The sequence below is a fragment of the Pygoscelis adeliae genome, unplaced genomic scaffold (genome assembly GCF_000699105.1).
Source record: "Pygoscelis adeliae isolate BGI_AS28 unplaced genomic scaffold, ASM69910v1 Scaffold77, whole genome shotgun sequence".
NCBI classification, from domain to species: domain Eukaryota; kingdom Metazoa; phylum Chordata; class Aves; order Sphenisciformes; family Spheniscidae; genus Pygoscelis; species Pygoscelis adeliae.
Window position 1 is genome coordinate 7,566,601 of NW_008825216.1, and position 24,092 is coordinate 7,590,692.

The following is a 24,092-nucleotide window of genomic DNA, read 5'->3' on the forward strand; positions in this document are numbered from 1 at the left end:
GAAGGCTGAAAAGGCCACAAAGAAGATTAAGGGATAGGAACATCTGTTACACAGAGTGTGCGGGGGGATTGTTCAGCATGGAGGAAAGAAGGCTGAGAGGGATCTGATCCATATGCATAAATACCTGACAGGAGAGTATAAAGAAGACAGAGCCAGACTCTCCTCTGTGGTGCCCAGTAACAGGGCAGGAGGCAATAGGCACGAATTGAGACATAGGAAACTCCCTCTAAACGGTGATTTTTGTTGGTTGTTTTTTTTTTTTTTTTCCTTAAGTGTGAGGGTAGTCAAAAGCTGGCACAGGTTGCCAAGTGGCTGTGGAGTCTCAATCTTTGGAGATACTCAAAACCCAACTACACACAGCCCTGGGCAACCAGCTGTAGCTGACTTTGCTTTGACCCTGGGCTAGATGATACGCAGAGGTCCCTTCCAACCTCAACTATTCAGTAACTGTGAAGAAAGCCAGTGTCTAGGGCTAGTCTTAGGAGATGGACAAAGCCTGCAGGTCCAGCTGGTGTGGGAGTCCTAAGAGGCTGCCCAAGACAGGAGCTACTCATTCAGGCTATGGCTGGGGGTCTCGTACTAAGGTTTCCGAGGCCAATGTGTGACATACATTAGTAATACTACTTAACGCTCTACTGTATTGCGCTGAAAGATTAACATTATCTTGAAAGCAGTCTGAATACTATTTGGCTACTGTCAGCTTCTTGGAAGTGGGAAATAACACTATTTTTGCACTACAGTTTGGGGGGTTTTTTTTGAGAAACTGAAGCCAACATCATAATTACAGAGGAATGCAGTTCTGCAAAACAGCAGTCTCAAGTTACTGTCTACTGAACGTGGTGAATGTGCTCTGGTACGGGCACTAGAAAATCCAAAGGCATACAGCAGTGAATCTCTCCATGTTTGGCACAAGAGGGATAGCAATCCTTTACAGAGGAATCCAGATGCAGCCCACCTCTCACAGACCAAACCAGACATCTCTGCGCAGCCCTATCAACTGTCTTCCGTGATACCACAACTTCCTCCCATAAACTATAGCCTCAGTTTTAAAAAAAGCCAAACTGACTGGAAGCCCCTCAGCAGTTCGTCCTTGCAACTAGTTCTGCATTGGTGGAAAAATGAAAACTGACAAATAGATTTAGGCTAAAAAAAGAGACTTCCAAAGTACTGCAATACCGAGGATGTCAAGAGATGTTGGCACTAAGTAAGGCAGACAGGATTTTATCAACATCAGCTATTTTGGGGAGAATATTTTAGTAGCTTGGGGGTGTGTGACTCAATCCTTGACACTGAGCTGTGATTTTTATACGTAATGCTTATCCTGCAGCAGCAATCAAGTCAGAACAATGTTATTTCCCAACATAAGTCAACTTCAACTCAGAAGGACCATCTCTGAAGTGTAATGGTTGAGCTCTCCCCTACTGGGGGTTTTAACCACTATGAATGAGATCAAGAATCTGGTCTCTGTAGGGCCGTAACAGAGAAGACTTAATGTACTATCACTCCGACTTTGAGCTAGTAACCTAAAGCTGAGCATCCCTGGACTACTCTTATTTAGTCATTTCTCTATGCACACCTGAAAGTTGGATAGTACTGAAAACTCGGTCCCATCTGTATTAAAAAAAAAAAAAAATCATCACAATATGATCTGTGACTCACCATAACGGCAGCAATTCTCTTTTGGGAACTTCCTTCTATTTCTAAAGCTCAGAAGTTACTTGATGGGCAGGGAACAAAACAGTCTGTTAGTGGGATACAGGCAAGAAACAAATATAAAATCCAGCTATCTTCTGGAAATGCTGCAAGGCTGTATTCCAGCACACCTTTCTACACCGATTCTCTGAAGAATCTCGTATTTTTCCCCGAACTTCCACCAACTTCATCCTGTCTTCCCCCTGCAAATGCAGAGCCCTGCCTTATTACAGATCCTTCTGGGGATCCGGAGGGCCAGAAGTTCAATGAAACTGCCTAAATCCACATTTTACTCTTAATTTTAGCATCAGTGAAATACCGTGGTGGATTATAAATCTTAAGATATTACTAAGTCAGCATTGTCTTGAATACTTCTGATGCATTCCACATGAACCCCAGTAGTGGAGTTTACCTGCCATTACAGCTGGGAAAGAAGTCAGCCCACTCCGAATTTTTAATCTGTGAGTCTTTGCCTTCTGCGCCACACAGCCACTAACTGACCGTTTGAGACAGCAGTATCATTTGACAGCACAGGAGGAAGAGCCAAATGTTTTCCCATTCTTATTATCAAGTACATGAGTTACTATGTGTGTTTTAAGACTATTCTTGGTGAAACTCATTTTTTACCATCGCTGTTTTTGTTACGATTTCTCATGTTATCTAACTGAATTAGGAGGTAAAGAACGGTCTTGTTTATTGTGCTGCTTGTGTACTCATTGCTTGACCTACAAACAGCAATCACATACATAGTTTGTTATTTCAGTAAGCAGGACGCATACCACGGACTTTGTCAACGTCTTAATTTCCCTGCCTTTTCCTCAATGACCAGCAAGACCGCAGTACAAACAGTGCGCAAAAGCAGTTGAAAAGCAGTGTACGTGGATGATAAGGGCAGAAGGGAGAATTTGAGAGAGGTTTAAAATAATCAGAGAGCCTTTGCTGGGAGCGGCAGACCTGGCTGCGTATGCAAATGTCATTTCACAGAGTTATCACCGTTAAGGGTCATCATCAATTAAAATATCAAGAGCTGTGCTACTAAGGATGACAACTCACGTCCCTGAAGCAAAGCAGTGAGCACTACCGTGCTCGCTTGGCAAACCTGACCTGAACTTCGCGGGGCATAGCTCAAAACTTGTTTTCCCACTGAAAACACATTGCCACTGTTGCATATCACACAGTTCCTCCCCTGCAACCCCTGGACTATTTTAGTCTGGAAATAAATGTTTCTATGACACAGTTCACAGTTGTGACAACTATAATAGTCTCATCAAATAAATCACTTTCTGCTTGTACCGGTTCTTTGCTCTTGCTTAGACTGAGGGACTACCATACAGGAGGACAATGGATTGGTCCCTTTTTCTTCTAGACTACACATTCTATATTCAAAATTAAAAGTTCTTTTTTTTTCAGTCTATTCTCACAGTCAAAAGCTACAGACCTAAAACATGGATAAAAGATTCCACTCAGCCATGCCTTGAGGTCCTGGCAGTCCTTTCCTCGCAACATACTACACAGCACCTCCGGCTTTCTGTGGTTCCTTTAGCTTCTTCCCTGCCTTTATACACACATCTCTCACACTAAAATGCAGAATGTCCTCATTAGTGATTTTGAAAATTCCAGAGCGTAGACCCCACAACTCAAGAGATTAAGGTGCTCACCTGGGAAGAGGTGTAGGTGGCTCTCAATCCCGGCTCCGGTGGACGCTCAGCTACAGCAGAAGGCATCTACTGCACTTCACTGGGGCCTGGTTCCCGCCCCCACCCTCCCCAAGCAGAACTTAAACTGCTGTCTCCCACCAAGAGGCAAGTCATCTAACCTTATCAATCCAACGATAAAAGAGGAGCACCACCGTTCCTAAGTCCTTCAGCTCAACCTTCATTCAAAACTACACACTGAATTTGAGTCCACCCTCCCCCAAACTTCCAGGTCAGCCAAACCGATTTTCTCCAGAGATTTGACAAAAAGTTATCCTGTCTGTGTGTTCAGAATAAAGAGATCAAATTACTTTTTAAGCACAGCATCGCAACGGAGACTCTGGTTGTAATACTATTTACTTTTCCCAAAGAAGCTGCATTCCAGGTTCCTCTTTGCTGTTAGAAGTACAACTTTGCACTTGAGGAGGACACAAACCCAGTATGACTAGACTAGCCTGCATAACTGACCCCACCAATATTTACTATTTCATAAGTTGCTGGTTAAGCTGTAAAAATCACCACTTCTTTCAAGTCACTGCTACAGATACTGACCACCACCAGGCCAAGAAATTCTCCCCTCTGATCCATGAGAATCAGCCTCCTTTGTTGATTCTCCATGTAAAATTGAGGTTTTCATTTATTCATTGTGACATACACTGACTTTGCTTGTAAATACATTTTAAAAGGACAGGTAAGGCAAAACATACTAACGAGCCCCGCTGGTTTATGCCAACGCTCTTATGAATGCAGAATCCAGTAACAAACAGTATAAAAAACATTTAATGCAAAGTTAAATACAATACAAACTTTATTAAAAATAGGTTGCAAGTGAAATACAGTAGAAATGGGAAACTACAGCAGTTTTGATGTTTTTCATAATAATGCACAGACAAATATGAAAAGCACTTTTACACATATTCACACTTGACCCGAATGCCCAATAGCGGCCAAATCCACTCGACTGAAGGTTATAGGTATTTTTTTGCTAAGCCTTTTTCAGATTCTAGCAGCAACAGTAATTCAGCCACAGCATAAGTGTTTTTCCTTAAGAAAAATTTGTCACTGTAAGGCTGCTAGTGTTCTCAAGATAAATTGGGAGAGGCTTGCTTTTCCTGATTAACAGACATAGCAAGCATGCAGATCCTTCATTAACACTTTGAACCAGTTTAATCTTCTACTTCATATTTAACAGGTGAAACGGTAAAAGCACACTTTCAAATAGGAAACCTGAAATATGTAAAAAATATTTACACTCCAATTTTCATTAACTCGCATTTATTTATCATACAACTCTTATTAAAAGTGATTTCTTTCCTAAGGCAGTGAAAGTCTACCCCTTTGTATTTGGAAGTGTGCACAATTCCCTAAATATATATTTATAAGAGAACAATATGATACAGGGGAAAAAAAAATCATCTAAAGCCAGTAAAGGGCTTTGTCAAATAGAAAATTTGTTTGGAATCACAATATATATTGTCTTAACATCACACAATGAGAAAAACTCTGATGAGGTCCTTATTCCCAACATCATCAGCCACATACGCATAGCTGAGAAACAGTGGGAGGAAAAAGATTAACAATTTAAAATTAAATAAGGCTATTACAGTGTGAAAAAATAGCTTGAACTGCCAAGAAGATTTTCAGTACAACAGTAACAGGATGTCAGTAAAGCCAGCTAGACTAAAGAAGAGCTCGCTAGCACTGCTTCCTCAGCGTGAGCAGAGATGGTTCGTTGCCAGCACACCAAGTCTGTTAACGACCTTACTGACATTCCCGCTCCCAGCCAGCAGTATTGTATTTGATGCTTCACACTAATACGCCAGTTCACCGCTCCATAGAAAAAAAAGAAAGAAAGAAAGATATTGCTGAACTGATAACAGCAGACTTATCAATACTGTTCCTTGCCTAGTAACTTCTAATCTGTCCTTCTCGGAAAACATACAGATCTGTTCTGCTCACCTTGGAACTGGAATCACTACTCCTCGCCTTTAACACATTACTAACGCTTTGGTCCTAACCGATGAAGGGCCGCTAGCATAGCCTACTCTCTCTTGCTTATGTAATTTTTAATAAAACAATTATCCAAAGGTTTTATCTTCACATTTTTGAAAGTCTGAAGCACATGTAGTGGGGAGGCATCAACACACAGACTTCTCCATAATAACTACAGATGAATTCTTACACAACCGTTTTAGACCCAACAAATATGTAGACCTAGAAATGTTTTTATTCCAAGGTTCTACCTACAGAATGTGTGTTATTCCAGTACTGAGTAATGGTAAGATCTGTATTGATATGCTGATCATTGTACGAACACCATACAGTATGTCAAACTTGCATATAAAGTCTTATTTAAGGTGGCCCAGATATTGGCTTCTTATCAAACAACCTAAAATACTACTTTTCTAGTGCACAGTTTAGTTTAGGCAGTTCAAGCTATTCTCACTCTCTCTGCTCAGCAGCTAAAACAAAAGTGTGTCTGTAAAACACCAGGAAAGAGAACTTATCTTTGACAAGTGCTACTTGGTCTGGTGCACAAGAACTTAACCCCCAAAACAGAAAGAAAGAAAGAAGTTACCTTCACGTGATTCATATCATTAAAATTTTACAGTGCTTTCATTGTATAAACCACAAGCTCCTGGCAAAGTAATCAGTTTTCTTGCTATTGCAACATCTCTAAATCTTAATTAACAGTCTTAGATATAGAGGAGTCAAAGTCACTCCTTTCAGAAAACATTCATTTTCTGTTCATTAGTAGTGTGCCCCCATCTCAATCCCTCAATTTAGAGATCTTCAGTTACATCTGATAAGGTGCTTTAATCTTATTTTGTGTTCAACTCATTTTCCAGTTCCATTAATTTCCTAGAAGCTTTTACTTTATTGGATACATCCTGACCCTGTGAAAAAAGTCGTTGGCGTTCCCTGAACGTCAAGTTTTCTGGTGCTCCAGGTAAATCTGTATCTTGACTGGAAAGGGAACAAAAAGTCTTTGTTATAATTCTTATCTGCAATATCCTTAAATATAGTAATTCTTAGTGACTGGTAGCTTTTTTGACTACAGCAAAATATTCTCCGTTTAGTGTTCTGCAAGGTTTTGTTCCCCACACACACCTTTAATTCTGACGTTGTGCTATCACTTAAGACAAATTAATGGCTCATGAGCCACCTCTGGCACATTAACGTGAACGCAACTGCTCGCCAATTTTCAGAGTGAAGTGCAGGTGTAAACTAAGGCTCGGTCTATATTAGCACAGCACTGCTGTTACAGCTCCATCAGCAAGCCTTTCTGTGGTGGCATGGGTCTAGGAAAAAGCACTGGAATACAAAGCTTTTATGTCTCGGTAAACAAAGCTACTAGTACCGAGGTATGCTGTAGCGGCTGCAACACCTCTGTATTTTATTCTCTACTGGCAAAGCTTCCAAGTGCAATCGCCGTCTAAGCTCTTGTGCTTATCTCTTATCCTTGTAGCAAACCAATTTTTGTATTATGTGTTTCTGACCACCGCAGTGAAGATCTCAAATCATTCTTAGTTGTAGCTGTAACAATACTTTACATGTGCGATTAACTCTCATATAATAAAGCTTTGAAATGTATTTCAATTTCTTGATCAGAAGGAGGTTTCACTGTTGGCTCCAAGAGGTCTCTGCTCTGCACGCTCCACTGGAACATCAACTACATTTTAAAATGCAGGAACTGGGCTAACAGCTGCTACAGAATCCTAGCCAAGCCCAGTCACATTTTCAGTACGCTACACAGTAAAGCTTGCCACTCACGTGTAAGATATGGCCCGTATTATTTATGCTTATTACAAATTTGGTAGGAATCCCACTTGAGAGGTACTGTTCCGATTTACAAGTACACCTAAAACAGCTGAAGTTGTTCATTTGCAATGATTTACTGAGTTTACTTGGTTGTAGCACTGAAATCTGCTGCTGTGAAGTAGTGCTTCAGAGCACCTAAAGACTTGTGGAGAACTTATTTGTATTTTATAGTAACCCGAGATACTCCAGAGCCAACTGCAGAACTCTTGGATAGCCCACAGAGATACAACAACGACAACAACAGAAAATATTGCAGAATTTAGCCAAGTCAGGTGTATAAGAGTTAATGGACTCCTGCACGTCACCTTTTAGATCTTTTGTCTCTTGGATCCCGATAGACTTCATGGGCCCCAACAGCTGCTCCTGTAGATCCAGTGTATGAATTTATTCCTTATGCAAAAGAAAAAGTAAGTTGAAGGATTGCAGTTACAACACAGAAGTTTCACATTGTGTTTCTTCAAAAAGGTGCAGTGCTTCTTTCAAGAAATAATCTCAAACTAGAAACAAATAAATCTAGAGGGTCACCTGACCTGTAGAATATTTAAAACCAGTACTATTAAATTCTACCCCCCCTCAAAACAGCCGTAACCTTTTTTATTCCTAATTTTGAGTCAGAACACATGTTGTTTAGATTATCCAGCACATATCAAATCACGGTCTTTATCTTATTATGGCTTACTGTAAGACAGACATGAGAAGTTGTTCAAGGAGATTGACGGAAAGAGCAACACACTTCATTATCCTGTAACAAGCTCCACAGGAAATAAGTTAGCTGCAGCTGCTCTCTTTATGAGGCTAAAAGTAAGCTAAGATTAGTATATACCATCTTTGCAATTCAGCAGAGTCAGAATTGTTGTCTCTGTTTAGTCTGATTAAGTAAACTCAGAAAATGCCCCCTCCCCCCCTTAAATTTAATTTTCAAGCAAGTATCTTGCAGCACTGCACCTTTAGTTTAAGTTGATATAACACACAGGTTTTACACATTATATTAATTCTTTCTAAAGGCCACAAGACAAAACCTTTTCTTTCCAATCAAAAAGTTTAATAATTTAATCTATATTTAAGACCATATTCTCTTAATAGCTGTCAGGAAAATAGTAAAAATTAGTGTCAGCACAATACTCGGATTTGTCTTCAGACAGTTCTGGTCTCAATATTGTACGTGTTATGTCTTGTGAGCCTTCTTCGGTACAGGAAGAAATGTTTCCTTCTTCCACTGGTATGTGTAACTTCTCATAAATATTCAGTAAAAGAGACACACGGGGCTGGAACACGCAAGCAAATTCAGCTAGCGTCCTGTAGGCTAAATTTTTTCCACCAAAAATTTGTAGCAGACCAAATCATACTAGGTATGCCAGGCACATGAAGATTTTTTTCCTTTCAGACATGAGTCTTGCATGCAACAAGTACTTCCTTCCCTACTTTGAGAAGTCTGGATCCACATGCTGTGGTTTACACTTCCACCTGCTTTAGGACCGCAGTTTTGATTTGGGCCTTGGCTTTTTCCTTGGTTAGTTGACAGACCCAGGGGTCTTAAGAGAGCCAGTGGAAGAAGGTATGAGAGCAAAATTTGCAGAAGCGTGGTTTACTGGAGTTAACATTCAGAACAGAAAAGAGCTGTAAAGGACAGTAATGTAAGAGAGTCAGCGAGATGGGAGATGGTAAACTGCACAGTGAATTCTGCATTTTGTGCAAACGGCTTTGTACGTTACGCAGGCAGTCTTCATAGAAGCTTGAGCAATCAGGTGAAGTTAACCTGTTCTCATGGCTATTTTAAAAATTATGAAATAAGAGTATTCAGAATTAGTTGTATGGTTTATGAATTAGGTTATTAAAGGCGAAGCATCGTACTACAATATTCCTCAATGGTTACCAAAACCCTAACCAAATCTTTGTAGGTTGTCCTTCTGATTGTTTTCCATGAAAAACAAACACGCGCACACAAAAAATATCACTGAACATTTCACTTCCCTGAGATTCATTTTTCCATTAAAATTAACAGAAAGCAGGATTGGGAAATGCAATTGCATATGAAATGGCATTCTGGGTTGTGGATGATGGGAGGCAGGAAGAGTGGGGGTGACAACTAGTGACTGATGGTTCTAGAGCTACTTAATCCATTACATGTACAGCCTTCAAAGTGCCAAATAAGGAAGGGAAGCAAGGGCCTTTGGAAGCCTACGTATTGTGATGGCACGCACATTTTACACTCTATTATAGTCAGTTTCAAACAAGAATTTCTAGAAAAAGAAAGTCCTTTGAAAGAACAAAAATTCACTACAGACATAGAATACGCAAGTTTCATGTCAGAAGCCTGCTGTTTCAGAATATTCTTAAGAGCAAGCTGACAACATGGATAGTCACAGCACTTAAAGAGAATCTTTTACACGTATAGAGTTATTAACTCTATCCCTGCCGAAACCGGGACAGTGATAAAAGGTGCTCAAAAGCTAGAGCCCTTCTGATACAAAACCGTGATTTGGGATCACTGGTTGTGGGTTTGTCAGTGGGCTTGCATGTATGGTAGGCAGGCATAATGGAATTATTTGCATTGTAATGGTAGCGCATAGCAGGCAGTCTACAGCGTGTCTACTTATACTCCAGTCTAATGACAACACACTGAAAAGCTAAAACCTTCCCTCACCTTCCTTTAAGATTTGGAACCTGTGACAGCCAGACAGGAGCGACAGATGGGCTTGCAAGATCCATAGGGGACTACTACCTCACAAGATCTCACAGGCAACACCGGGGTAAATAAACAGTGGGGTTTTTTTCCCTTTAAACGAGTATCAGTGTGGATACTCTTTATGCAACCTGGGTGCTGTACTGACCCCAAACAATGAAACTGCTAAGCATCAACTCTATCAGTTGGACAGTAACAACTGAGCGAAACTACTGTCCCTTCAGCAATATTAAAATTACACAATGCTGCGCAGAGCTTCTCTTCGGCACTGGAAGCAGTCCAGCTGCAGCAGAAGCTAATTTGCCCAGCAAAGGAAAGGATGCCTTGCTGGAAAACGATGACTTCAGCATTATTGAAAAGGATGCAGAGAGGAAGCTCAGAGTATCATGTACCCGTAGGGCTTCATACGTATCCTAAATGAGATTCATACACTACTGCAGCTGGATTAGAAGTGCTTCTGATAGATGGAACCTATTCTGCAGCTCGTACGCTCCCTATGACCAGGGCACACCACACTTCTGATTAAAGAAAGTAAGTGATTTTCATAATTCGTTAGGTGGCCAAAAGGGTGATCAGGGATATACCACATTGTAGGCTTCCACATTTGTCATCAAGACTTGAATCTAGTAAACGAGTTAGCCATTCGGCTAGAAGCCAGCATAAACACTTTCCCTTGCTATCTCAGGTGACTTGCTACCCTTTGCATTTTAGAAGGATGATTTGATCGGCTGGAGTTGGTTGTCAGGCATTTGTTGACTTCCAGCACAAGTAAAAAGAACGAGCTAGGGGAATGTCATGGCCACCATTCCCTTCAGAAGAATACAGAAGAAGGAAACAAATGTAGGGGAAGCACTGGCAGATGCTGCTATTTAAAGACAAAATCTTTTGTTAATAAACTGCAAATTTATTAGAGTGAGACAGCGGTTTAAAAAAAATTTAGCATGGAACTTTGGACTGAATTAGCTTTGGATTCCTGAGTAGAGCTAAACTAGTACTCTGCAGATAAAATATGGTGCTGAAGTTACTAGCAGCTAGAGCTCTACTTGAAATTAAACTCCATTATGGTTGCCCACTTGGAGTTATAAAAGAAACAAGATGAGGAGACAAAGAAATGGGTGCAGAAGGGGAGGGAAGGACTAAGGCAAAAAGCACTAAGATGAAATTTAGATTTTTGTCTCTCTTTGCAAGAACGCGACACTGTACAAATCAGAAGTACAGGAATAGTGCCCAATACATGAAACTAACTGCATGTCCTGTATGTCTCCTGGTGCTTGTATGTTCAAGAACTACGTCTAACCAAGGTCATTTTTAAAGCCATTTGCACACACTATTAAAAGAGAGAACCCTGGTACCAATAATGAAAGCAGAAGATAAGCTCTGTCCACGAACCCATTAGAAAAGGCTTCCTGTGTTCAAGAAAGGTGCACTTCCAGATGCCCTGAGTAACCAGTGGTCAGTCATACAAAACGCATCACTGAAAGATACAGGATGAAAGCCAAAACCAACAGTACTTTGAATTGGTTGAGTAACAGTTAAAATAATTTCTGATTCATTGTGTGAAAGATGGAATTTTTGCTTTTGAAGAGTTTGGGTAAGGAACCAGGAAATTTGAGAACAAATGTAGAGTTTTTTTAATATGAATCCTCCAATTTTTAGTTGTTTAAATTTAAAATTAAAAATTGGAGGATTCATATTGATATCAGGATTTAAGTTAGATCACCATAGTGAAAATAGTGATTAAGTGGGAAAAAAATAAATCACAGAGTAAGCGATTCAATCTACAGCACCAGAGTTGAAAACGTGAGGATAGTTCTGTAGAGACGATTGATTTCACGGTGTCTACCTTTAGAGCTGCTGGCATGGATGAAGCTCGGTTTGTTTGGTGGGGGTTGGGGCTGGCTTTTTTTGGCAGTAGTACTGTTGGCATTGACTGGAGATGACTGGAATGAGTTGGAAAGAAAGAGGCCATCTGAAACTGGGCGAGGCTGGCGGGAGGGCTGCTGTGGCTTAAGGGTGGCGGGAGGAAAGTCACCATAAGATTTTCTTGTGCTGGAGTACTTATCCTGACCTGCTAGATTGGAATCCTCCTCCTCCTCATCATCATCATTGTATGCAACAAACTTGGCAGTATAAATCGTGTCAGGGGAGAGGACCTGTGTTTTGAGGTAAGAGGTGTTTCGCTGAGGTGGGGGAGGAGGAGCGTTAGATGAAGGGGTTGGGGATGGGAGTTCATATTCCCGTGGAAGCGGAGGTCTGTACAGACCAGGCTCGTCAGGTTCCAGTAATCTTCGTTCTGCTTCATCGTGCTGCCTGCGCCTTTCAGCCTCTAAGCGACTGTAATACTCCTCTTCCTGTCGCCTCTGTAAGTCCAGAGGAAACAGAAACACAGTGGTCAGAAGGACAGACATTTCAATCTAAGAGAGATTTAAGTTTTCCATCACCGAGCTACAAACATATTTTTTTGTTTCCTTTTCTGGCAGTAAGCAGGGCATCTGTATGGACTCATACAAAGAATATTTACTACTACGAAAAAAACGGCAGTCGTTCTCTAACACAGCATTGCTGTTATTTCCAGGTTTACCACTGCTTCTAGTAACTAAGGCAGCTGCCTGTGTGAACTAAAGGCGATTCCAGCATTTATTACTCAAAATGTAACTACAGTTAATAAGGGGTAGATTTACTAAAGCTATAAAGAATCTGTGGGAGAGGGAAGTAACTAAAATTAACTACCATCTTAAAAAAGGAACTCTGTAATTTTGCTGCATGCTTATACAATGTAAATTAACCAACAGAGCCGTGGAATAGATGATTCCTAACATAACTTCTAGTATAAATACCAGGAAAACTACTTTCACGTAGAAATCAAATGACAAAGAACTCTTCTAAAACAGACATCAAATAACTTTTTAAAAAACATTTCTAAAAAAACAAATTAAAAAAAGCTATGCTAATAATATTTATATGAGGCTATTGACCATTTAAAAGGCCGTGAAATATCTTCTATGTATTTTTCCAGTTTAAAAGATTTTTACTGTTTTAAACTAAATAGCATTTAATGCTGTTCAGCTCTTGTCTAAGCCACATTGTAAATTAATACAAGGGTCTATTCAATAGTTTGAAAACGAATTAAAACGTTTATTTGGAAACCGTATGTTACAAAAAACCTTTTGTCTAAACATAGTGTAACTTCTGCTGGGAATACATGACATTTTGAACAACCATCCTTTTTGTTTTTAATCCATGTGTTTAAAAAAAATCCACCTTATCTGCTCAACACTGACAGTCAGTTATCCTAAAAAAAATAATAAATAATTCTGATCTTGTTCATCTAGAGCAAAGACGTGAAACTCATCTCCTTGTACTACTCTCTAAAACCACCGCAGTGGTCAGATGGTACTGAGTTCTGAGTTGGTAGACGTATGAGTGTCTCAGGCAAGATCCGTCAGTGAAAACTTTCAAGTGTGTGATCCAAATGTCATTTGGCTGTGTCATTGTCAGAAATTAAGAAAGCTTTGGTGGGTTTTTTTGGTTGCCCTTTTTTTTTTTAAAAAAAAAAAAACCAACAACTTCCTACAGTATATTTTTAAATACTCTCCTCAGTCCAGATACACCTTCCTCACTTCTCACCTATCACCACTCCCAGCTTAGCTTTCTTCTACCCATCAGCTCATACTGCTTATGGAAAACAGTCTAACAAAGCTTGAAAACAATCTAACAAAACAAATTAACAAAGTGAATACATCCAAGTTGGTTGTTTTTTTTTTTTTAAATCTATTTGCTCAATCTTCCAAGATGAAACTTCTCTCAACATTAAAAGCTAGCCCTCTTTCTTCACTCTGATGTCAGCGTTACTAACAGGCAAGTCTTCAGTCTGAACTGTTCTTTCTCTAGGAAGAAGAGGATCTTAAACATGCTAAGAGTCAAATGAGGTGCTTTATCTTCCAGTTTTGAACACTAAAGCTTCTCAAATTCATGTATAATATTCTGAAGGAACCTAGGAGCCTGAATTTTTAGAATCCGTTTGATGGCACAGTGACTTATCTACTGAAATTATTTACTTCCTTTCTAGAAACCAATTCCTTTTCCTCCCACCGTCCAAACATAAAAGACAATATGGAGTACTCATCTCCACTCCACTCTATTTCATATATTTCTCTCTCTCTGTAACAATTACTGCAAAAATATTTAAACGCTGTCTCTGAGAGACAGCAAAACTCAACACCACTAACTCAGCCATTATAACAAAGTAAGTAGGCAAGTCATGTTGGGGGCTGAAGGAAAACAGAAGGTAATTGATTTCTGCCGTAACTTTCAGAAAAGGCTCTGAAGGCAAGTCCTTGCCACTGCTAAAAACCTTCAGCCGGTAAGCCTACGGTACTATTTCTGCAATACCAGTCAACTCTGGGCACCACAAATGGGATAACTGTTTAATTACTTTTTGTTTTATGTTGGATAAACTGCAGCTGTGGGCCACGACCATTATCACTAGGGCTAGCATGCTTAACCCCTGCTGACCCAACACTGAGCTGTTACTGGCCAGACTAAAGAGGAGAGGCCTATAAGAACCCCGGCAGCACTCAGAAGACCACAACCTTTTCTTCAGCCTCTCTCCTGGTCCGCTCCTCCTCTTGCTGTCGGCGCTCTTCTTCCTGCCTGGCCCTGTCTTCTGCTTCTCGTTTGCGCATTTCTTCCAACTGTTGCTGCCGTCTGCGTTCTTCATCCTGTAACTAACAGAGACACATCTTTAATTTTTTTGTCAACTCATGTGGATAAGATGGGTCCAAAAAAAAAAAAACCAACCAAAAAAGGTAACCCGAGTATTTGCATCTAAAAATAACTCATTCAGTAGAAAATGCTATACTACAGATAAATCAATATAATTTCCAGCTGTTAAGAGTATGCTTTGTTACACCGGTTTCCCTAAAATACTTTGGGGGGGGGGAACCAACAAAAAAAAAAAAACAAACCAAAGAGATGCACAGAACTACGTACATAAAAGCACAAAACACACAGGGAGACATTCTTAGCAGTCATATATGAACCCCTAGCAGAAGACGACTGAGGTGACTCACGTTCTAGACAGCTTCAGCAACTATTGTCTCATAGGTACAGTAAAGTGAAATTAAATACTTGGAACCAACAGTCCACAGCTCCAGCAGCCAATTGGTTTTTCATTTTGGATTAGTATTTAAGCACTGGAAAATCACGAGTCATTAGTCAAAGGGTCAATCCATTTAAAGTAACAGGCTCATTCAGCAAGTCTGCAAATAGTCTCAGGAGATAAATAAAATCTCCCGCTGTATCTGCAACAGATGTGTTTTGGAAAAAGCAGAGAGTGAGGCAAAGAAATCTTTGACTACTGAGATTAAACAGCTCACGTGAACAACTGATGTCCAACAGACAATACTATTTTATATATGCTTACGATAAACACTGCACAGATAAGAAAACTGAGCGACAATCCAAACTTTGCATGATTCTCTAAAGCAAACAGTATCTAAGCCCTTGAGGGACAGCAATATTCACTGGCACAATAATATTCACAAGTAGAAATTAACTGGACTACGTGCTGTGTTATTTCTGACTGCAGCATATGTTTTAAAGCGATTCCCCCCCACAAGATCTTTTGTACTGATTGGTATATCTTGCTATAAGCTGCATGTAACATGAATACTTCTCTACTCCTGGATTTGTTTTTACAATCCAGTTTCATTTACAGAGAAAGGCCCTTAAGACACAAAACAATAATGATACAGTAAGAGAAATCTAGTGTTAATAGACTTTGTGAGGACAAATCTTCATGTAGGTATCTCTCCCCCTCCCCCCCAGTTAATTAACAGGAAATGTGCTTTAAAGCAGACTAGGTTTTCTAAGCAATTTTCCAATCAGCTCTAAAAACAAACTTTTGGGGGGGACACTAATTTTCTGGTCACCATTTCCCCCCACTGTTCATGTAGTATTTGTGTTACGGGTATCTTACAACCTTGTACAACAGGTACTTTTGAAAACATTTGCCTTCTACATCTTCAAGCAGCTATACAGACTAATTGAAGTGAAAACACCTCTAATTTGAAGTGTTAAGGACCACCATTTTTGAGCATGAAAGCTAAAGAACAAATTCAGTTAGTTTCATTTAGGCAGGAATTTGGCAAATGTATACTAGAGGATGCTATCTCCAAGTAAATTCCCCTTAATTAGGGCTAATACGTTTGTAATTCCTAACTGAAAATGACATAGCGATCAAGCTCAGTATATACCGTCGAGCAGGAAATAAAGGAGTTAACTAACTCCCTGATTGGATTAAGACCTCTTCTTGTCTTGGTTATTAAAAAGACACTATCTTAGCAAAGGATATAATATTGCTGTCAAAAGGAAAGACAGCTAGTAATTCAAAAGAGTTTACAGCAGAGAAGTAATTTCCTCTTAAAAAAAAAAAGGGCAAAAACTGCACAGTGAAAAAGTACAGGAAAACTCCTTGACTCTGTCCCAATTGCATTTAGAGAAAAACTCTGAATATGGCAATTACTGCTCCCAGGTTATGGCATGGATGGCTTTCTGCTTAGTAGCAAATACTCCTATTCAAATGCACTTAAACAAGAAAATATTTCAAACTAAATTAAAGGTGAAGTTTTATTTTCTTGTGAGCTTAACTAAAGAAAGAAGGGAAAACTGGGCAGGGTGCCCACCCGGGAACTGTTACAAACATCTGAACCATAATAATTGCAAAGACAACTTTATCCAGGTCAGAGGCTATTCTAAACATAATACCTAGGTAAAAAGGCCAAAAATTATATGTAAGGCACAAGCGGGAACACAGCAACTATTACAGAGTGACATTTCATTTCTTTATGATTAGTAACTGGTTTCTACTTTGGAGCATTCCCAGCCCAAGGCAGGGAGTGGTGGGATGGCGAGGCACGCCAGAGCGCTTGAAGGCATTTGTGTTTGTGAGTGTGTACAACAGCACCCAGCTCAAACCGAACTCCCTACTTTTCAAGACGCTAAGGAAAGCTAGCTTCACGTCCTGTTTCTGGTAAGAGGGCTATTAGATTCCCAGGTTGAGTATTTGGGTTCAGTACTTCTCTATCCCAATTAGTTCTTCCTCTAGTTTAAAAGTCCTGTTTTCATGTGATTACCGTACTTCCAGGGTTTCTCCAAAGCAGCACGTGTTTATATTGTAACAGGCAGAAACAACTGATCTGTACAGCCAGAGTGATGAAGGGCATTCTCCCAAGCCTAGCGAAGCAGCTAAGCACAAAGCACTAATTCTTTCCCCCTGCTTTGTCCCAGCTCTACTGAAAGTGCCAACACTTTGCTCAGCCGCACAACTCTGTCCCCCTATCGCCAACATATGCTTGCAGCACTGTTCCTACCTAGAAGAGGGCAAGAAAGGCCACCTTTCTTCTGAGCTATTGCTCCTCGTAACGGATCAGCCCATCAGCTCTTTATCAGAAATGTTAAGATATTCACGGGACTGGCAGGCACCCAGAAAGTCTCCGATTCCAGACAAAATTCATTTCTCCAAGCACTGCTTAGAATGCTTTAAAAGAAGTTCCAGAAGAACTTTAAATTTGTACCTATTTATTTATGACCACTAAAGCTGTGTCAGATCTGTTGGTGGCCCAGGGAATTTAAAAAGACAAGCAGTAGCCAGTTGACAAGTCACGCATTAAGTAATCATCACCTTTCACCAGCCTTTTAATTAGCAGAACAGCTATCACCAATGCTCACGTTAGACATACAGAAAAAAGTACGGAGCATTCCAAAGTGTATTCCCCCCCGCCTTAGAAACTACGAAGTAATTTCTTGAGTGCATGAAGTGGTATAGGATAGATGCAACTATGCCCAGAAAGTCATGTGAACAGTATGAAAATGAAATTAGGAAAAAGAGGTATTTGCTGGGTATAGCGTTCAACATCATCTATTTCAGAATTAGCTTGCTTTCTTTTTTTAGAGCCAAGTGTATGAACATAATAAATCCTTGACTGATTCAGGCCATGGATCCATCTAGCGCAGTATTCTGTCTCTGACCGTGACGAGAGCGGCTGCACAGGAGCCTGGCCATTTCTTCTAGTATTTCCCCAGCATTCAGCATGGTACTAGAGATGTCAGCTGGTACAGCCTTGTGTAATCCTTCGTTTACAGGCATGACGTCTATGAATTTGTCTAATCCACTTTTAAAGCTGCTGATACGGTCTGCCTTCACAATCTCCTGTGGCAGAAAGATCCAGAAGTTTACGGCCTGCTTGGCAAAGTACTGCATCTATCCAGTCACAGCTCCAAGGACCAAGGCTTAAGCAAAAAAATACAGGAGCAGTAATAAGACAAAAATATTGATGGATACTAAGTCTGAAAAATCCATGACTCCTGGCTTGTCCATTAATTCAGAAGGCTGACACACTTCACCTGTTTCCCCGCTGTCAACTGCTTAACACTAATGTCCCACACAGATACACTGAACCGAACTGAAGACAAAGTTATCTGAAGTATGCATTTTGAAAGATGATTTTTTAAAAAATAAAGCAGTGCTGAATATCCAAATTTATATGTTTAACAGTCATGTTTACATTTTTTTTCCAGCAGCACAAATTAATTATACTAACAGGACTTGCAAGCATTACCCTTCTTTCAAACTGGTATACTAATGATACAGAAATACACTGTGAAGGGGATATATTTTTTCTCTAGAAGACTACAGAACTCTATTTCCATGTACCCATTTCCAACGAGAGCAATAAAATACAGAATTAGTTGGAGTCATAGCAATTACTGCCGCAATTTGAAAGCCTGTCATGTTTTTAGACGCAAGAGAATGGTATTAACCAATTGAAACCGAAATTATATGGTAACTTAATAATTGCATGTTTATGTGACCTACTTGGAAATATTAGTTCAGAAGTAATTTCTGAGTTTACAATCCATTTTTACTTTAATGAGAAAATTGTAACACCTGTAAACAGCAGGGTTTCAGCATGTGCTGAAACAGTATCCTGTATTATTAGGTTCTCAGGACAATTTCACTTCAGATTGGAAAGGAATGGTGTTGCTAGAGCTCTTCTAAAACCTGCAGGTGTGGGGAAGGGAAGGGAGGAAATCTTACCTCACAGCTTGTTCATTCAAAGTGCTTAGTAAGATTTTATAAACACGAATGCACAAAACATCAAATACACAGTTTTATATTAGACCACTGCTACAACAAACAAATCAAGCCTGCAAGCAGAACACAACGTCTGAAAGGAAGGAAACACAGGGAAAGGAGTCACCACATCTGGAAACATTCAAATGCATGCTTACAGTTAACTTACTGCTTATTGTATCACAATGATTTTTGAACACCCAAAGATGCCAAATCATCATCCAAAGCACATAGGGTGGTTGTTAATAATATCAGGAATTGAAATGGGAAAGAGATATTGAAGAGAAAGAAACAAACATACCAAATCTAGAACAGAGATTGCTGGCACAGCAGTCTGCTGCAGGTAGTAAGAAAGGGGAAAAAAAGAAAGATGCACAGTGAAAATAAAGATAGGTTAGACTTGTGCCATTTCAAAAGCATTTTCTTTTATTTGTTAAGTCAGCTGCTTTAGAACGAGGAACTGAATTGACATAATCCTGAAATACAGAAATGAAAACAATCAAATAATCCGAATTTTTTATCAGTTTGACTCATTCAAAACCTCGGTATTTCTCCAGAGATGCTACTTATTGCATCTCTAGTAGTACAGAGAGTGAAACGTAACCAAAATGCAAACATTACTTCAGTTCAAGACAACTGTTATTTTTTAGTTTCAAGATGTTCCAAAATGCTGGAAGAACTTTACGTACAAATAGTATTTTAAATCCAGCACTTGCAGAGAGGACTGATATAATGTTATGCAATACAACTGGCTTTCTATTAATGACACATGGCTTTTTTAGCCTTGCTACAGTAAAATTTTAAAGACACTGTTTGTTAAAATGGCAGTTTTCCATGGATTTTTTTACGCCCATAGGTAACTGCCTATGTGCTACAAATTACATGTTAGCGATGCTGGGCTTTAACGCAACCTGTTTGCCAAAGGTATGATTAGCTTTTCCTTTCTTCAGTTTCTTCCAAGTTTGAGGTATCTATTGTTTTACACAGTAATAAAGTTAGCCGCAAGAAAAAAGGAAAGCAATGCAGACTGCAGTAAATATGAGAAGAGTAAGTTTAGGAGATCAAGCTGCCAAAACAATCCTGAACTCAAGTATTACTCAAGCTGATAGCTATTTCTGAATGTCAAAATAAGCACGTGCAAACATTTCTCAAGAATTAACAATTGCTTATCACAGAATTAAGTCAACTTTCTAAGATAAACAAACAGAATCCTGACACTCAGTATGTTACAGAGCTAGTTTTTAAGCCCGTCAAAGCATAGCTATTGGTATGTAACTTTGGTATCCGTGCTATTATTCAGAAAAGAAAAACAAATTTTCCTATAGAAATTGTTTCCCGGTAACAATAGATTTAACAGAATCTGAGAGACAACAGCCACCAACAGGGTGATAAAACCTTCATCATACTATTCAGTTGTATTATCTTATTAGATATATTACGAGTTTTCACAGTACTGAAGCGAAGGTAAGCAATCCTTGTCAGATACTGATTAAACTGGACACCACGTAAAATCCAGGTATGTATGAGCTGGAGCCCTAGACAGGGTGTATCCAAAACTACGTGGCTCAGCCTAATGCTTCCCCGCAGCACTGTTGGGATCACCACTGAGGTGGTGGTAAAGGTAGAGGTAGCAGCTGCCTTATGCCGCAGCCTCTACTGGAAAAGACCAGCAAAGTAGAACCTCAGTTCAGTTCACTGTTCCCTGGAAACAGCATGCATTCAGTGTCTATGTTCAGGTCCGACTATAAATAAAAACACTTAGAAATATTTTTTTTTTTTTTTTGGAGGGGGGGAAATCACACTGTTTTTTGTTCCTGATTCTCCTAGAGACTTTCATAATTTCAAATGTTTTTGCTTACCTTCCTGTAAGCAAATTCGTGCCGTATTTAACCTTCTAATCCTACTCCAGCTATAGGGCAAAACTGCTTTATCCAAAGGGAATTTCTTTCCCCACAAGCAGAAAAGTAAATTTGACTGCCAACTTGGATTCTGTAATAGGTAGCTATGATACTTTCATAGTACATCACTTAACTGGTGAAGCCACTGTAAGTTAGCAACTTTAAAGTTCAAGGTATTTAAGAAAGCTTCATCCTCCTTTACCCTATAAGAACATGAAAATACCCACCAAGATACACATTTACAATACTTTTGTCTAGAAAGGATTAACCCCTTTTACCCTTGCTCTTCTTTCTGCCTCCAGTCGCTGCATGATGAGCATAGTATCCACATCATCATCCTCCTCTTCATCATCATCTTCATCCTTTTGCTTTGATTCTTGAAGTCGCTTTTGGAACTGCCACTCAAGCATGAGTTTGCGCAGGCGATCATTTTCTTCTGCTGTACGATCAGGCTTGTTCTGAAGTTCCTGAATCTCTTTACTCAGCATGTCCACGATGTGCATCTGTTGCTGCTTCTCCAGTTTCTCCTTAGCATCCCGTTTCCAGGGATCTGGAGAGAGGCTATCACTAGAGGACAGTTCTTCCTTGCTGATAGTAATGTACTGCAGATCTCTCCGCTCAATAGTCCGAGGCTGCTGTTGGGGCTGCAACTCTCGAATGACTGTTTCTTGAGACCTCTGCAAAGTTGAAGGTTTTTCTGATTTCACTTGTTGAAGGGAAACAGGGGGAACTACAGGCTGAGCAGGAACTAGTGGTTGAGAACGCATTTGACCCAGTTTTCTCTCCTGCTCACGACGCTTCCTTTCTCGTTCTTCTTCCAAACGTGCCTTTTCCTTTTCATACCACCTCTGATGCTCTTCTCTTTTTTTACGCTCAGCAGCGGCTACCTGGGAAGATGCTTGTGCTCCTATCTGATTTGGAGGAGGAGGGGGAGGCAGAGGCAAATCCATTTGTAGTTCATCAAATTCAGCTGCATAATGCACTGGAGGAGGCGGTGGTGGAGGGGGAAGATCTGTTCTGATGGGCTGGGAAACGGCCACTGGAGTTGGCTGGCTAGTAGCTGGAGTTTTCCAACGGCCAGGTCCACTTTTAGTTAAACAAGAACCAGGCGAGACTGGTTTGGATGAATGGTTCAGGTGTTCTTGGCTAGATGTGCTAGAATCCACGGATGAATTCATCCACTGATCGCTGTCTGACTTCCGATCAATGTACTCTACATCCTTCCGTATAACAACTTCCAAACGATTCCTCTCTGGCTGGAAAACTTTATCTCGGAGTTCTTCCTGGGAACGAGCCACACGCTGGAAAAATTAAACAAGGCATGTATTTCATAGTCCATCTATATTAAAACATATTTGAAAATGGCTCACAAACCACATTCTTATGACTGAAGGTAATTACTTTTAGCATTTCCATGCCCAGTAAGTCTCCTAAAGCCAACAATAAAATATTCTTCTCAGTCCTTTTAACTCATTCAAGTCATGGAAGACTTTGCAACCTCTGAAATGCCTGGAAACCTGGACTGTGAGGAAGGATGAATGCAAAATGGAGCTTAAGCTGAAAACCTCCCCAGCTCGCACAATTTCTCAGGACTATCCCTGACACCCCTTCCCCCACATGTGAGCACAAGGGTCCTGGCAGCTTGGAACAGCAGCTCAGGCATACCAGCTCTGCCATTCAGCCTTCAGCTGGCTCAACTGAACATTTTTCCTATTGGGAAGGCAAACAGAAGGGCTGCTGAGGAAGAGGCAAGGGAGCTGCTGCCCACCCCCATCCACTAACAGGCAAGATGACCCGTGGGAAGCTCTCATTACTATAGCGCTGCTCACAGGTATGGGATCTGGGCCGTCAGGTCTAATTCTACCTGCTCTTGGGGCACGGGTGTATTGGTCTGCGTTTTTGTCACTTTTTTAGCGTGTCAAACACCAAGTCTCTTTTTTATACAAGCTCAGGGTCTCACTGCACTGTACAACCTCCTGAAAAGGAATACTGGACCATAAATTAGGCTTATCAAATGTGTTAATGATTTTCTTGAAGCAAATATTCATACTTTGAATGTCAGGAACTACTAAGCACCGAATACATAATGTACCAATTATCAACAACTGAGAGAAGACTAACAAAGCAAACTCCTTTTCTTTTTCCTCCATCAATGACCTTAACCATGACCTCTAAAGAATGCCTTCTTTGAGATGAACAAGCGTATTTTTTATGCTCTATTAGTCCAGCAGAACTGAACACACAGCTATTTGTGTTAGATTTGCTGTAAAGATGCACCTAACGGTTTGCTAATGCCTTCAGAACAGAAAACAGGCATTTCACATCGGTCAGTAGCTTACTTTTTTTTTTTTTTTTTTAACAAGCCCAGTTCTCACTGTAAAGATTAAAAGGATTTTTTTTATGTTTTTAAAAAGTCTATTTTCCTCTAATTTTCAACTTAAAAGAACTATTGTATGGCAGCGAAAAATTGTGTACACTTTCAATGCTTGTAAGGAGCTAAAGCTTCTAGCCGTTTGCTTTATGAAAATGCTTTTCTGCACAGCATTCAGCCTTAAGACCATAGCTCAAATTCGGTATCTGTCAACAGCTTTAACAGATGGGGTTCATCTCACCAGTTTTAACCACCTCATCTAAGCTACTCACTCAAGCTTGTCTTTAAGCAGGGGAGAGATGCATGTCCAGGCAGCAATTCATCCCATTAAGACAAATGGGTAGGAACCATTCTGTGCAGGTACCAGCCTCCCCCTGTCCCATCACTGACAGACACAGCCTAGGTGATAACTATGCAGCTAAGATTAGGTGAGATGAAATCATGAAACGTGAAGGAGTTAAGCATGGAAGTTCAGCAAAATATTTCCATAGCTATACGCCACAGTCATTTAACTTGCAGCATTCTCCTTCAAATTTTTTTTTTTTTTTTTTTTTATATATACACACATAGACACACCCACACACCCCCATCCTACTTTGGGTATAACATCTATTTTCTTAACAGCTGAAATAATTAGGATTTGATATCTGTAATACTGAAAAAAAAAAAGCACTAAGCTTTTATTCAATTGAGTTTCTACTGAATTCACTTGCTGATACATGCGTGAGTAATCAATAATCAATCCTTACTTTGCTTCTATGACACTATCTCAAGATAATTTACATGACACTGCTCT

At 40.0% G+C, this 24,092-nt stretch overlaps 1 protein-coding gene across 1 annotated transcript in view; it reads right to left on the bottom strand.

Moving 5' to 3' along the window:
• Positions 1–4,169: 4,169 nt before the first annotated feature.
• MLLT4 (myeloid/lymphoid or mixed-lineage leukemia (trithorax homolog, Drosophila); translocated to, 4) overlaps positions 4,170–24,092 on the bottom strand; it is a 95,781-nt gene continuing 75,858 nt past the window's right edge. Inside the window, exons 28-33 of the mRNA XM_009329204.1 lie at positions 21,204–22,226; positions 19,329–19,364; positions 14,484–14,618; positions 11,960–12,251; positions 7,514–7,598; positions 4,170–6,353 (exon numbers count right to left, since the gene is read on the bottom strand). Coding sequence (XP_009327479.1) covers positions 6,209–6,353; positions 7,514–7,598; positions 11,960–12,251; positions 14,484–14,618; positions 19,329–19,364; positions 21,204–22,226 — 1,716 coding nt within the window. The 3' untranslated portion in view covers positions 4,170–6,208. The remainder of the gene's footprint in view (positions 6,354–7,513; positions 7,599–11,959; positions 12,252–14,483; positions 14,619–19,328; positions 19,365–21,203; positions 22,227–24,092) is intronic.